Genomic DNA, 17122 nt, shown 5'->3' with positions numbered 1-17122 from the left:
CAATTTTCAAAGAAGCGGTTTCGACATAAAAAAACACTTATTGAACAAACTATGTTTCAGGTCATTCTGAATCATTTGACACAAAAATTAGGAGAAGAGCTCAAATTGTGCTCATCACTGTAGCAATTTAAAAAATCTGAATGCAGCTAATTGAATCCTTAAATTTCGATGTCTGGTTTATATAATGATCAGAAAAACCGTTTCTTTGTGAGTAACTAGTAAATGCACAATTTTTGCTGGCGTTTAAATGAGAAAATTTTCTCATAATGATTTTAGTTTGGAATATTTCTATTGCGCAGCAGTTTACAACCATTTATACATTTTTCATTTATATATATTTCGCATATATTACGAAAAACTAATTTCAACTATTCATTTTCACGAGCAAGTCTGCCGGGTGACATTATAACAAATTGTTGAACTGTTGAAAACGTACTATTTTGGATATATTTCAAAGTAGAAAAAATATGGCATACAAATTATAAAATAGTTTCGGTACATGCCAGAAATATTTTGCATTAACACAACTGACAGAACTGTTTATTAAATCCATATTTTCATTCTGTCACATATGATATATGTTTAGCATACATCCATTTTGAAGCCAAATTTAAATGAGATTTTATACTTTATGAATGGTAAATTGCAATTTTCTATTTTAATATGCGGCGACAGTATGTGAATTTGTTACATATGTTTTTAGTTTATATGAAGATGTAAAATATGGTATTAATGAAAAATTTTAATAACTGAACAAATGTAACATTTAGTGCTTTTAACATGATTTTTGAAGTAAAACTTCTTTCGACGCGACTAGGGTGTAAGTCCGTACAAATGCAACGGAAGTCCGTTACGACAGAATTGTACGTCGTTCACTTTCGATGAAATCATTTCAATACGGGTCGAATGTGATTAGTCGTCGTGTATGTGCATAGAGATCTGTCGTTGTATGCGTACCGGCATCAACGTTGTATGCGTTTCGATATCAACAAGAATATCGGCATTAATAAATAAACATTTTAAAGTTACATCGTAACACAAATCTTGATTTAATGAAAAATGCCTGAATCAGAAGAATATTTTACCCTGTTTCTTGAAAATATTGATTATTAAGATTAGTAATTAGTAAGTTTATTAATTAGAAATTATTTTTATGTTATTCGTAGTTTCTATAAATCTTTGAAGTTATTAAAATAGAAAATATTTTTAGACAAGACAGATATTACAGCTGTTCAAAGACTGAGATTATATCGCCAGCGAAAAAGTAAAAAAAATACAAACAGTCAATAAATGTATGTTAATATTAATTACATGAAGTTCTTCAAACACAATTCCATGATGAGTGAAGTTGCAAAAACAATATTTGTTTAGACGTTGTTTAACATAATCCACTATGTGAACGAATATTATAGAATTTATTAATCAGCAATTACTTCATTTCTCTATAATTAAGGTTCATTTCTAAATGCTAATTACAATGACAAACCGATCATGTCATATTTGAAGTACGACTTTAATTACAATATTATTTATAATGCTATTATAAATATATAATTTATAATTTATCATTATATAAATGTGTGTAATGGTTGACACTAATAATCGTGTACATCACGAGTGTTACCATATTACTAATAAACATTATTCAAAATTGTTTTATGATGTATTTATTTTTACTTAAATACCACCTTGTACAGTAGCAAATAAGTTTTACTTCAATCGCATGTGAACCTTACGCGCACTCTTTTTGTTATTAGCGTATTTCTAATCCAACTTTGAAATCTTTATAAATTTTTCATAGTATTTTGAATTCTGTACGCATACGCATATTTTTCTCATTTTCGGTGTCAAACGATTTAGAATGACTAAAAACGCGGTGAAAATTAAACTTTTCTCCACCCACTTTTATTTTGCGTTTTCAATTTCTGTGATATGTAGTTTAATTTTGTACTGCAATGGTTAATATAGTCAAAATCATTATAAAATCAAATCAAATAGCAAATCAAAACTATTATTGGATTGCATATCGCGTATAATTCTGGCTTTATTATTGTCATCAATACATTTTATTATGGCTTTTCCTATACATTTTAAGGCTATTTATTATAAACTAAATATTTGGTAACAATTTATTTGATTATTAGATGGAAATCTATATAGTTCAAATATGTTCATTATAGATGAGTCGAATTACAATTTTGCACGTTAACCATAAAAAAATATTTTTAATAATAAAATAAATACGAAGTCAAATTCAAAACTATACAATTATTTGACTATATTGAACTTTTGCAAATTAATAGCTGAAGATCTTTTAAATAAATAAATTCTCAAAAAGACTTGAATAAAAAGCATTATCGTAACAACATACAAATTTATGATAACAAATTTGATCAAAAGTAAGTACTATTAAATTTCCCGCTACTATACGAGTATATATTTTAAATTTCTCTCCATATTTTGCAAAAACTTGTAAGTCTCTTTAATATATCACGTAGTGCATTCGAGCAGTTTCACAACAGTTTTAACTCGAACTAAAAGCTAAGTAATGAGGCATTTATTATTCACTTTTATGCTTCATAAGAATACGTTTCTTAAGAATTTCATAGAAGACACATCGAATTAAACATTAAATAGACTTATGGTGAATCGTAACGTCTAAATTAGATCGGAAGATAATGAAAAACATAGTATCAAATCAATTCTGCTAGTTTTTAGTTTAACAAAAATATTTATTTATTACAATAAAAGAAAGTATACCCAGAATATAGTATACCTATTGCAAAATTATCTCTACCAATGGATATAACTTAATGATGGATTTGAAGTATGTCAAATAGTAAAATTTGTCAGAAATTGAAAACGAGATTATGTCTTTCTTAACAGCGAATTGCGTGAAAAATGCCGACTTAAATTCTACGGCAGTTGTTCATAAAATCAAATAAAGTATTGAAAAATTAACAAAGTATGTAAAAACTAATATAATGTAAATTATTCAATAGTGTCAATATTAATGACCCCGGATTATGTTATTTATTTATGCAGAATTTTTTTTAAATAACAATTTTAATGTCAATCATAAAAAAGCTGTAAGTAAGCGACATCATTCTAATAGCATTACATCAAAATATAACAAATGCGAAAACAATACTTCATAAATTCTATTAAATGAATTTTCTTTGAAATAGTGTAATCTAATATTTTTAGACTATTTTTTATTAATTTATTTTGTGTCTGGTTAAATAGCAGAAGCCTTATCTAAGACCGACTTAAAATAAAATTTTAACGCAAAGAATATTATTAAATTAAATATAACTGTTAGCGATATTTAATAGATCATACGCTTTTTTTGTTGTTACTACAATACATAGAGAAAAAGTTTTAGAATGAGGCCATGTCAGCAAATGTCTGACATAACCATGTCAGCAAATGTCTGACATAAAAAATAGTATTTTTCCAGAAATTTTAGAGAAAAAAAATGTTTTTTTGATACATCAGTATTTAGTTTGACACAACATTTTTAAGTAAATTATGTAGTTACTATGGCTCATATGAAAATTTTTCTGATATTATCGTGGCGATTAATGTTAATAGTTTCACTTAAAATATTAGAAATTCAATGACTGATCACAAATAAAAAAAAATCATAATGATTTTTTTTTTCAATTAATGATGATATTTACAGAATATTAAAAAACTTATAAAGGAATATTTATGGATACAACCATTTACCAAGTGAAGTGAAGTGAATTCAAAATTTTCGAATATTCTCAAAAAATTGTTTTTACAAGCGCCTTCGACAAAAAATGATTGATATAGATTTATAGATTAACATTGTAGGTAAATAATTGTTGTTTCTCAATTTCTTAGATTTTTCCACATGTTTTTTTTTTTTTGAAAAAGATATATAGTTCACACCTTTACGTTTGATTTAGTAAAAATTGTTTTTGACAAATAAAACTGATTATGGGACATATCTAGTTCCGAAACGTCGTAATTAAATATCTACAAAAAAACTAATAGTATTTTATTTATAAGACTAATTGTTCAGAAAAGAAACATTTCAATGATTGTACAATCCTTAATGAGAAATTCTCTGAAAATTTTAGCTCTTAATATTAACTCTAACATAGTCCGCACTCCAACCAAAGCTTTTCGGTTCTTGTTCCTAAGTAAACACTTATATTATGAAATATATCAGATTTTTGTTGTAATTTTTTTATTTATGATCAAAATAAATAAATACAATGTTATTCTAAAAATTTTGATTTACTTGTCGCTAAGTTATAAAACAAATGGAATTTTACCCTTGTTGTTTTCATAAAAACTTTGGTCGGAGTGCAGACTATCTTAAAGTTAATATTAAAAGCTTAAACTTTCAGAGAATTTTTTTTATCAATTTGGAAGCATTTGAGACCTTGGGAGCAAGGAAATTCATGGTCCAAGGTGGTCCATATTAAGGACCACCCTAATATATTATATATATAGTGTGTGTGTGTGCAAGCGTGTGTGTATTTATAAATCGATAATATATTTAATACATACGCTCCTAAGTAAGCGTTTATACAGACATGTATTATATATTTGCACTCAGATAACTTGCAAGCAAATACATTTATGTTGAATGAAAAGTAATCTATCAAGATCATGCAATTCTACTCGAAAGCCTTGTCAACATAAGTTTATAATAAGATAAAGAAGACTTTCTGTACGCACCGATATGTAAACACGTTAATAAACAACGGATTAAAATCAGCACACACAATTTGAATGTTTACATTACATATTCCACATTCTTTTCATAACTATATGTACTCGTATATACAAGAGTAACTTTAATAAAAAAATATGCAAGAAAACTCACCATTTTGCCCTGTTAAAATCCATGCGGCAAGAAAGTAATCATATAAGTATTAGTAAGATTATGTATGAACACTATTTTTGGAAATATATATAATTTGAAGAGAACACATAGTAATAACATATTTGCCTTAGCATACGCAACCATACAGTCATGTAAAACATACGATGGCAATTAAACGGCGCATTGTAAGCCAAAAAATAGTACTACAAATGTACTACAAATTTATGGGCCAATTCTGTCGTAAAATAGACCAATGTTATGGCAAGGCTATGGCAGTTACGCTGCGTTTTTCATGTTAAATGGTACTAAAAGCTGTCAAAATGCTATGTATTTGCTGTGAGATCAGGCGTTTTACGCATAAAATGTAACTTCACTCATATGCCATTATGACACATCAGAAGCATACACTTATAAGATTTGTTTTTAGGGGTTTATGCGTTTCCAAGATTAGGTTTTCTATATAAAACGCCTGACTACACAGCAATCATAAAATAGAGTTTAATTCGTTCCTAGTTTAATACCTATGTAATGCATGTTTATGTAAATAAAGAAATGAAATGTTGTAATAAAATATTCAATTTTGTGAAAAAAGTTTTGCATCCGATATCTCAGATAACGGGACTTACATGGACGACGAATATATGAAAAAAAAAATAATAATGACAAATATATTAGTCATGAGCTCGAATCGCACGACGCACAATTATGCGCACTGTTCGATGAGAGCGCCACGTTAAGGGGTTACACCACTGTAGATTTTTCGAAAAACAAAAAAAATTCAGGTTTAAAATATACTTTGAACCTTTTAGAATATGAAGTTAAATTATTTTATACTTAAAACTTTCTTTTTTACATGTAATTATGAGCTTTTTTTCCATGCGCGTCGGACTGCTCCGAACCGACACCGCTCAAATATATTAACAAAAAAACATAATAAAGCAACATGACAACATGTATCTTCTTGAATATACAAACATATGTTATTATAAAGTATTTATATTGTATAAATATACTGTAAAAGCATTTTTAACCAACAGATGATCATGTGGCGAGTCAACACATACATTGACTTTATTGCGGCTGACATTGCTGGGGATAATTTCAACGATGGTCTAATCAATATTTCATAAATGATATTGAGATTAATATTGGTATCTAAACATGTAATTTTTGTCTTCAAATCCATTATAAAAGGCTTAAGCATGCCAAACGGTCTTTGACGGATGCGCTCTGAAAAGTAGGACGCTCTGGCTTAAAATCATCAAGGAAAGAAAATAGGGGAAAAATATAAAATGGTATCTGTATGTTGCTGAAATATTAGATTAATAGAAAAATAATTAAACTGAGCTTTTTTTTATCATCTATTATTCATTACAAAACTTTAAAGGCGGTTTTCTGGAAACGCGATTTTTAACGCGGCACGCAAAGCAACTACAACAATTTAAATTTTTTTTATTGGAATATTTCACAAGATATTTAAAATTACATTTTTTAGTGCCCATCATAGCGGATTTTCTAAATGTAAATTTGTCCATGAATTACTAACAAATTACTATCCGTTTTTTTTTTTTTTAAATTCAACGATTTTGAATGAATATCGATATTTTCTAAATCCGCTATAATGATCGCTTTGAAATGTTAATTTAAAAATATGCTATTGAAAAATCTAATGAAAAAAAAATTAAAATTGTTGTAGTTATTTTGCGTGCCGCGGATTTACCGCGACTCGCCGAAATGGCTGTGGTACCACCGTTTTTAATTTTTTTTAGAATTATATTTTATTTTGTTACTTTAAACAATAAATAACTATCTTCAATATCATGATTTTATTACTTTTTCTTCCGGCCAAAAATAAATGGCAAAAATATACGTTTCTTTTGGCTGCCACCGTTAATATATAACATAAGCAATTTACAATATATAGGTTACGGAGTCATATTCATACTTCTGACCTTAAATTGATAAAAGAGCATTGCGCTTGATTCAAGCAATATTCAATTAAATTTCAATGATGAAGAATTTAATGCTGAGAAATACGTAAATTGGAATAAGCACCGAACCAGGCAACACCCGACAGAACAAATGTTTATCTTCCTTATATACTGTAAAGCACAAGCAGCATTGCGCGAGGCGAGTTACAACGCCGACCACTAGCGACATCTGTCGTACCTTAAAATACTACTCAACCAAGACGCAAGACCAAGATGCAAGCACTTTTATAAAGTCGTACATAAAATTCTTGCATGTAAAAGAACAAAATTCTATTTAATTAAATAGTTGATATTGCTTCCTAATAACTGAAAACGAATATATGACCGTAAAGTGTTTATTCAATTATAAATTCGACGAACCTACATTTACATGCGTTAGTGGATATTTGAGACTGAGACCTATTAGCTGTGATTAATAAATATACTTGTAGAGAAGTGACAATTTTATAGAGGCAGAGTGCATTGAGGAGCATATTCGCCAATTTTGGGTATTCCATATATTATTTGACAACATATATATATATATATATATATATATATATATATATATATATAAAATATACATATATACAATAGAATCCGATTAGTATGACGCCGGATACATTGACAACCGCTTATTATGACGTAATCGCACTAGGAAGTTTGGTTTTCATATACTGTCTAGTCGGATATATTGACATCGCTTATATTGACATGTTGCTTATAATAACCCATTTTTGCAAAAAATTATGTCCAATTATAATGACCGACATGATTTTACATGATAAGGCCAAATCTACGAAAGCAATTGCTATGTCTTTTTTGCACAATAGGACTAGGGACTGTTTTTACAATAAAATTATGTAAAGAAATCAATCCAAAATTACTGATTACTTACATTAAAAATCACATTTGTATGTTTATGGGTAGGGTAGACCAATTATTAATGGTCTACCACGGATATCTCGTAAACAAATAAAATTAGATTTTTTTAACAAAAATATTTGATAATAGAGGGCAAAAAATGTATAAATTCATAACCTGCCATCACCTTTATTCTTATGACTTTGCTATCAGAAGATAAGCAGCACATGAGTGGAATAAAAAGGACCAGCAGAACCTTTACTTTGTCAAAGGTATAAGCAATAAAATAGTAAAGTTTAAAAAAAAAGCAATTTTACAAGAGAGTAATTAAATAAATTATTATTCCGGCTCGTCTGATGAATATTTCTGACCAATATCAGATCAATGTAATATACTGTGTTATCTTTGTAACAAATGTACCCACAGAATTAATATTTTGCATTGGTTCAATAATGTAGCGTAAAATCCCTTCAAAGTTTAATAGAAGAAATTGCATCTTTTTGCCCCCTGGTTGTCCCACTTTATCCCGTATGTGAGGTAAAATGGATCAGATACCAAATTTAAGAAAATAGTAAAAAAGACAATATTTATATAATTAGGAATTATGTGAATTTTTTTCTGTACATAGTTCGATAGTTGCTTGTTTGATGTGTGTGATGTGTTACAAGGTTGTTTATTGGGTTTAGACAGTATAATTACTGAAAGTCAAATTGGACCTTTCTGCCCCGCCCTACCCTATGTCAATTTTATTTTATATTAAATTTTAATGTGTCATTTTTATTTCTAACTAGCTGACCCGGCAAACGTTGTTTTGCTAAATAAGGTATATTCTAAACCATTTCTAGAGAATCAAAAATATTACATGGTAATGTTTTCAATCCAAGTCTTTTTTGGTCTTTCGACTTATTGATTACGTTTCAAGTCTTTCAGATTCTTTTTGGATTCTGGATTTTGTGTATAATTGTAAATAATACTACTGAGCTTATACAAAATTTTCAAATTTTTGCGAGGAGAGATAAAAAATGAATTAAGTATTTCTTTGACCTGCTTTTTGAAAAGTTTCAAGTAACATTCGATGAGTTAAAGTAAATTTAATAAAAAGTATATATGTAGAGCAGGGCGAGGCACAAAATTCCAATTTGACTTTGAGCAAATATTAACTATATTGTGAAAACCATAACAATTATATCACAACAAAGGACACATTTCGAACGAATAATTATCTGAGTTCAGTAAATTGCCTTCTACTTCATCATTGTAGAAATGTGCTTTTTTGATGTCTTTCAAAAATTTGTTATCTAGACCTTTTTACCTTATAGGCGGGGTAACTTGAAACGGCCAGGTGGAAAACAGGTTTAAAGCCTTATTATAATTTTGAAGGTATTTTACAAAATAATTACATTTTTAACTAATGCTAAAAAACTAACAACGGAAGAAAAAATACTTGTATTATGGATTTTCACAGATTACCGTTTATCTCCCCCATTTCAAAGATTACCGTTCTCAAATCAAGGTTATAGCTGGTTATACATCCTTTTTTCTCTACTTTCAAATATTGTTGTTAAACAATGCTTAACTTTACTGATTTTTGACAAATCGGTGGTGGACCTTTTTCACCCCGGACCTTCATATATTACTATCTATTCTGCGATAAATTTTGGGAAATAACTGGAAAAATGTTATTCGACAAAATGTCCATTTGATCTATACCAAATTTAGGTTCTGAATTTAAATAACATAAATAAAAAATAATATAGTCTAGAAAATGTTTTATAAATACCAATGAGCATATAATTATACAAATAAGATCTTTCAGAGTACCGTGTTTGAGAAAAAAATGCCAAAAAGTGCATTTTCATATTAACATATCAAAAAAGTTTATATTTTGAGTCTCTAGTAATACTTGCGGCCCGTTTACTAACGTTTTTGTATATAAATAAAACTACAAACAAAACTACTTACTACAAATTCATCATAATTAAATAATATTCGCGTAAAACATCCTATTAAACGTAATTGAACATCACCTGTCAGAGGCGTTTGACATTTCACGTAATTGCCACCGTCCATTGTTTTATTTAAATTACGCTTCTACAAAAATTTTCAAATTAAAAATGTAAAGTTTCTACGCGGATTTGAAATTATTTCTCACCTTTTGGACTTTCTCTGGATTGGCACGAATTTTTCAAGACTAAGACTGGCCAAATCGATTCAGCCGTTTTCGAGTTCAACTTGGACATTTGAAAGAGAGCTCCGTTTTTATATATAAGATATATATATATATATATATATATATATATATATATATATATATAGTTCACTCTTGCATCGGAATACAGAATAGCGGGATGTATTTTACAAATTCATAAAATAACTCACTCAAAAAATTTATTATTGTTAAATTTAAAGTGACAAGAATTGGTTTCATTGTGCATTGTGAACAATTATAATTAGAAAATAATTAGGATTATTACAATTACATAGTCCACTGAAGATGACACAAAACTATGTGTCGAAACGTATGGAAAAAATAAAAATTTAAAGTCATACAAATTTTTTAATTGATATATATATATATATATATATATATATATATATATATATATATATGCACACATAACATTAACACAATAACAATTGTAACTAACCAGGAACAGCTGCAGCAACAGCACCAGCACAGACAGCATGGCCTTCCGTTGGGCGCCCGTCTGCCGCCGCTGGTCGCGTTACCGCCGTGCGATGCGATCGATGCAGTATTCGATCCTCCGTCACTTACGACCGCCACGACCGGCGGTATGCCCACCGTCGTGCCGGCGTGCGCTGACGCGGAGGACGAGCCGCGTAGCCGGCACCCGGACGGCAGCTCGCCCACACTGCACGACATAACTGCAAGCGGAAAAAATAAGGAATATATTATTACATATTGCACGTTTTTTAATTATTACAAAAATTTACGATCATCTTAATGCAACAATGGCTCATCTGATTGATAATCCGTCTATGATAAATCTAAACAAAAAACTGCCTATAGACTTAATGTAAAATAAAAATTATTTTTCATAGTCAATTGCTTATTGGAGCAATTACTACAATTTGTTAACTTCCCGAAGGAGAATTATTTTTAACTTCCCGAAGGTTTTCATCAAAAAATTCGAATCGCTAATTTTATGTTTTCTCGACGTTTCAAGCCATTCTGAATCGAATGAAACCAAATTTGGAAAGAGTATGTGTGTGTGTGTGTGTGTGAACAGATTTTTTGCCGTAAATCGACGTTTTCTCAAAAACGGCTGAACCGATTTCAAAAATTTAAAAACCATTCGATGTATCTCCATGAGGACTATTGTTTGTCAATTTTGTACGACGATCGGCCAAGCCGTTTCTTTATAAATCGCAGAAAAGTGAAAAATTTTTCGTCTACGTTTTAGCTGGCAATTCTGAATCGATTTTGAAAATTCAAAAACCGTTCGAAAGATATTGGTTGGGAATCGTGCTGATTAGTTTTTGGTAGAGATCGGCCTGGCCGTTTTCTTGTAGTAAAGTTTAAAAAAAAAATTCGACGATTTTTATGATTATTTTTTTGGCGGTAGATACCATAGTCTTCTAGATCATACTAAAATATTACGGCCCTACGACAACTCGTTTAGCTTTAAAAATTCGTCAAAGTTTGCAAAAATTAGTATGGTCTTTTTGGCATTTGTCAAAATTAGAACTTTCATCGACGTTTGCTCAAAAACGCCTGAACCGATTTCAAAAATTTAAAAACCGTTTATGTATCTCGATGAGGATTATCGATTCTCGGTTTTGTGCGACAATCGGCCGAGCCGTTTCTTTGTAATTTGGTACAAGTGTTAAACTTTTCGTTCACATTTAAGCTCATTCTTCCGAATTTTAAAAAATCAAAAACTGTTCGAAAGATATTAGTTGGGAATGATACTGATTAGTATCAGGTGAAAATCTACCGAGCCGTTTTCTTGTAATTAACTTTTGAAACAAAAATTGAAGCCGATTTATATGGAACTTTTTTTGGCGATATATATCAATGTCTTATACAACTTATTGAAATATTACGCCCTTTCAAGTAGTTTAATTTTAGAAATTCACCAAATTTTAAGAAAATGAGTAGTTTTTTTGACATTTGTTAAAATTAAAAATAGACGATTTACTTGGTATAACGATAGAGTTCTTGGATTTAATGAACATACTGAGATATTAAAGTCCTATGGAAACTGGTTCAATTATAATAGTTGTTGATTTTTGAAAATTTGCTTTTAGAAAATACTCCGAGTCAAAGTGTTCGTTCGTGTTCAATTATGTGTAATAAATCCACTCGGAATACTTCTAATGACTCATAAATTAATTTATTTTTTATTGATTAAGTCGATTATTCACACATATCGAAGTTCGTGCAACATGCCTCAAGGCTAAATACCAAACCAACCAGTTTTTTTTCTATTATTATGTGTAATTTAGCCATATAACTCATAGGGTCTGTGAATAGCTCTGATTGTGACATAATATGGAATGAATAAAAAAAAACTTTTTGAGAGCACGAAACTTTTATTTGTATTGACGGAGTAAGCGGTTTCGGAGATCCAACAAAAAAATAATAATAACTTCTGGCAGTCAAAAATCATTTCAGACATATGCACATCAAATGATCAGATATTTTGTAAAGATTTTAATAATGAGTACAAATTGTGTTCATATTTCAATGGGTTTCGTATGGATGTTTATCCGTTAGACTGCAACGCGGCGCTTACGCGGTTCGATATTTCATCTCTAAAACAGTTAATCAGCTCGATTGCTTTGAAAAAAAAAATTCAAAAAATTTAAATATTAAAAATAACAATTTTTCAAATAAAAACATTTTTTTTTTCAAAAAAGTGATAGCTTTTTGAAAAATTTTATTTCTGGTATAGAAAGTTCCAGTCATTTGCCTTAAGAAATGATGCCATGCATCACTAGTTTTGCGCGGAAACAATTTTGTGGCTTTGTTGTACAAGGATACATGTATATCAACATAACCTGTTGCACCATAGGGTTGTGTTTTCAAATCTTTGTGTATGTATCTCTATTTGTTAATAACTCATGTAATATATGTTAATTTGAATATGTAAATATAGGGGCTATCTGTAACATGAGTAACTACCAGTTACAGGCGTTTTTCAATAGGATCATTAACGATATTAATTTTTTTTGTCTCGATTGGATAAGTAAATCTTATTATCATAGCTACTGTCCCGCAGGTCGACGCAATGAACAGAACTGTGCAGACCCGTCATTTTTGGCATGTGATATAGAATTGATCTATAAAAAATCAACGGGGTCAGTTGTGACACCACACTTTTTCTTGAAAATTATTGTAAAACAATGAATAATATATATAATATTTTTGTTTTTACATTCAGTGCATGCACTACACATATATATATATATATATATATATATATATATATATATATATATATATATATATATATATATATATATATATATATATATATATATATATATATATATATATATATATATATATATATATATATATATATATATATATATATATATATATATATATATATACAATACATCTACGCCTCCCATTTACACGGTAGATTCCATAAAAAATCGTGTAACTCGAGAAGTTCTCGAAACCGTGCTAAACAAAAACTACTAAAAAAAAGCCCTTTCTTTAATATAAATTTTTAATAAAATAAATAACACACTTTGAACAAAAAATAAAAATTAATATATTTAATATTAAACACATTTAAAAAATTATAAAAAAATAATTCTCTTATTTTCCCACCTTGAATAAATTTACGCTATTAAAGTTATAAACATTGATTTTTTTGTTCTCTTTATTGAATTACAATCTGTCTTTACAAAAAGGAAGACATTCAGTAATTTTGATGATATATGAAGTATTAAACATTAGATGTAAAAGGTTACCCAGTAGTAAGCCTTTTCAATTTTGATATATTAAATTAAATTTTGTGATTATATAGAGTAATAAACATTGATGTTCTTTGCTTTAATATTTCAAACAAACTAGCTGATTTATACACAAAACTTAGTTTTAATCATAAAACGGGAAGTTTCCATCTTATCTACATATTTCCATCAAAGATATAGATCACTAACAATTCGTACCTGTAACATACATTTTGTAGTGATGTATTTTGACTAAAATATTTTGTCAGTAAAATAATGCAAATGTATTGTTGATATAAGAAAATTCTAATTTAGTGTATATAACTAATTTTGTGTAAATGCAAAATTAATAAATTTCGTTTGAAAAATATTTTCAAAATACGGGTTAGATCGAAAACGTGTGAAACGGGGGATATGTATATATATTGTGAAACATATTATTCCACTCGTCCACCTATTTCCAATAATAAGAATTAATATAACATATGAACACGAAGTAATTGACGACTATATGAACTCAGGTTAATAGCATTTTCATAATCCATTAATAACATTACTCATTTGAGAACATTACAAGTAGCAAATCCAGTTTAATATGAAGATTAGTTCCCAAGTTTTCTATTTTCGGAGAAAAACGTTAAATTGAGATAGCAGGCCCGTTGGCAATTCTTATCGTAGCAAGCAAGACATATCGCTGACTCCAAAAATAGAAATAATAAGAGCAAAAATAAATAATCTCTGCGTATTTTTAGCCATCGGGGTTGTACGATGGCGTACATAACTGCGCAGGGTTTTCAGTACAAGCATTCGCGTCGCACGGGTTAGCGTGGGCGGCCCACGGGGCGAAGAAAAATGAATGAGCGCGAGCGAACCCACACGGGCATTAGTTTGTTTGAATCAATTTTACATCTTAGATGACATATATACCCACTGAATGTAATTCCATTGTAATGAGGGCGAACCATGGACGCTTTCTTTTGGGGGACAAAGGGATTCTCGATCAAATTTATGTTACATACATTTGGTATTTTTTTTAACTTCCCGTATTTTTTGAATCATTGTTTCATGAATTTTTTTTGGCGATAGATATTACGGTCTTCTAGATCAGGCATCGGCAACCTATGGCACGCGTGCCAGGCTTGGATTTTTAAATAAGAAAAAAATGTTCAATTATAATTATTTATCTAATATAGCTCACTAATATAATTCAACCTACGTTGAAGCACTTAAAGATGAATTTTCCAGATGCAAAGACTTTGAAGCTTATGTGCCTATATTTTCCTTCCTCATAAAACCAGATTTCATAGATCGATCAATAATTTGAGCTTGACTTGTGGTCATATAGACTTTAATATGATGAACTTGATGATGATGAACTTTTTATTTAAAGTTCAAATGCTTTTTTTCTGCTCTTTTTTTTCAGAAGCGAAATTCGTGCAGCTACTATGATTATTTATAAAATTACTATCCTTTTAATATTAACTATGAATAAGCTTGACGAGAGCCTGAAATAATATCTATTATTATTGATTACGGCTCGCTTATGAATAAATAAATAAATAAATAAAATAAATACCGTTTGATTTTTTCGAGTGTATGAATGTTGATGATTTTGAAATGGTAATTACCGAACTTATATCTTCAGAATTATGGAAAACAAAATTTAAGGAATTAACTTTACATTAATTTGTAAGGAATTTTACTTGTATTTACAAGTTGAACAAATTTAAATTTTTGGGAAGGCATACCCAGCGGTTATGGACTCTCAATAAAAATAAGTTAAAAAAATGTCATTTGGCAATCAAAAATGTTTATTGGACGTATGTACATCAAATTATCAGATATTTTATAGAGATTTCAATAATGTGTACACATTTTGTGTAATTTTTTTTTTTTTGGGTTCAGTGCCACGATTTTTAATTACTGTACGGGAAGTTCTAGCAATTTGTCTTAAGGCATGATGCCATGCACCCCATTAGTTAATAAATATGTTTAAAAGATAAATTTGGTTATAATTCTTCTCCCCTAGAACCTGGTTATATATTATATTTAAGAATTAAGGCGGCACCCTGAATCATATTGGTAGAGTGGCTTGGCACACCACAGTTAAAATCTTGCCGACCCCTGTTCTAGATCATACTAAAATATTGCGGCCCTACGACAAGTCGTTTAAAAATTAAACCTTTAATCAACGTTTTCTCTAAATCGCCTGAACCGATTTCCGAAATTTAAAAGCCATTTGATACATCTCGATGAAGATTTTCGTTTCTCAGTTTTGTGCGACGATCGGCCGAGTCGTTTCTTTGTAATTTGGAAAAAATTTATAATTTTTACCCACATTTAAACTGATACTACCGAATCGATTTTAAAAAATCAAAAACTGTTCGAAAGATATTAGTTGGGAACGATACTGATTAGTTTTAGGTAAAAATCTACCGTGTCGTTTTCTTGTAATTAACTGTTGAAAAAAAAATTAAGCCAATTTTTATGGAACTTTTTTTGGTGATATATATTATTGTCTTATAACTTACTGAAATATTACGGCCTTACAACAAGTAGTTCAATTTTAAAAACTTATCAAAGTTTGAAAAAATGAGTAGTTTTTTTTACGTTTGTTAAAATTAAAATTAGACGATTTACTTGGTATAACGATAGAGTACTTGGTCTTAATGAACATGCTAAACCATTAGAGTTCTACGGAAACTGGTTCAATTATAAAAATTATTGATTTGTGAAAATTTGTCTTTAGAAAATACTCCGAGTTACCGTGTTCGTTCGTTTTCAAACATGTGTAAATATATTCAGTCGGAATACTTTTAGTCATTCATAAATCAATTTATTTTTTATTGATTAAGTCGATTATTTACACATATTGGGAAGTTCGTGTAACTTGCCTCAAGGCAAAATACCAATACCAACTAGTTCTACTTTGTAATTAATAAACCGACAAACAATGTAGAGTGCGGGTAATAAAGGAAAAATACGGATAAAACGACATGCTGTTTGGTTTGTTCTTTAACATTTATTTATGTTATAATCAGTCTCAATCTTTTTAACTTATCTCACTTCCATTGACTACTAGCTAACTAATATAGTGTTTTACCTAAGGAGGGTTAATAACTAACATATTTATTAACGAAAAATACAACTAGTCACAAAAACCATTTTGTCCATATATACTGTAGGGTATTTTGTCCATATATACACACACACGCACACATTCATTTTTTCTGAGGTATGTCAAAATGTTCAGAAACCTTCAAAACGTAAAGATGTGCAAGAATTTTCATTTTTGAATTTTGGCCCATTACTATAACTACCCTACGGGAAGTTAATAATTATAAATAACAATAAATAAATCCGATAATATTACGACAAAAGAACCCCTAAAATAAACTTTTGTAAGCGCGATTCACATTTGAACTGATTACTTAAAATATACTCAAAACTGAAAAATTACTAGTTAACTTATTATTAGATAATGCTTATT

General features: G+C 29.2%; 1 protein-coding gene across 1 annotated transcript in view; it reads right to left on the bottom strand.

Moving 5' to 3' along the window:
- Positions 1 to 17122, bottom strand: part of LOC113376713 (regulator of G-protein signaling rgs-2) — a 215807-nt gene that overhangs the window by 84542 nt on the left and 114143 nt on the right. The window contains exon 2 of the mRNA XM_026616733.1: positions 10347 to 10584. Coding sequence (XP_026472518.1) covers positions 10347 to 10582 — 236 coding nt within the window. The 5' untranslated portion in view covers positions 10583 to 10584. The remainder of the gene's footprint in view (positions 1 to 10346; positions 10585 to 17122) is intronic.

Source organism: Ctenocephalides felis, unplaced genomic scaffold (genome assembly GCF_003426905.1).
Source record: "Ctenocephalides felis isolate EL2017-DRISC unplaced genomic scaffold, ASM342690v1 CF-g0.4_SCAFFOLD_01886, whole genome shotgun sequence".
NCBI lineage: Eukaryota > Metazoa > Arthropoda > Insecta > Siphonaptera > Pulicidae > Ctenocephalides > Ctenocephalides felis.
The sequence above is the reverse complement of the archived record's forward strand: the minus strand, read 5'-3'. Positions and strand labels throughout refer to the sequence as shown.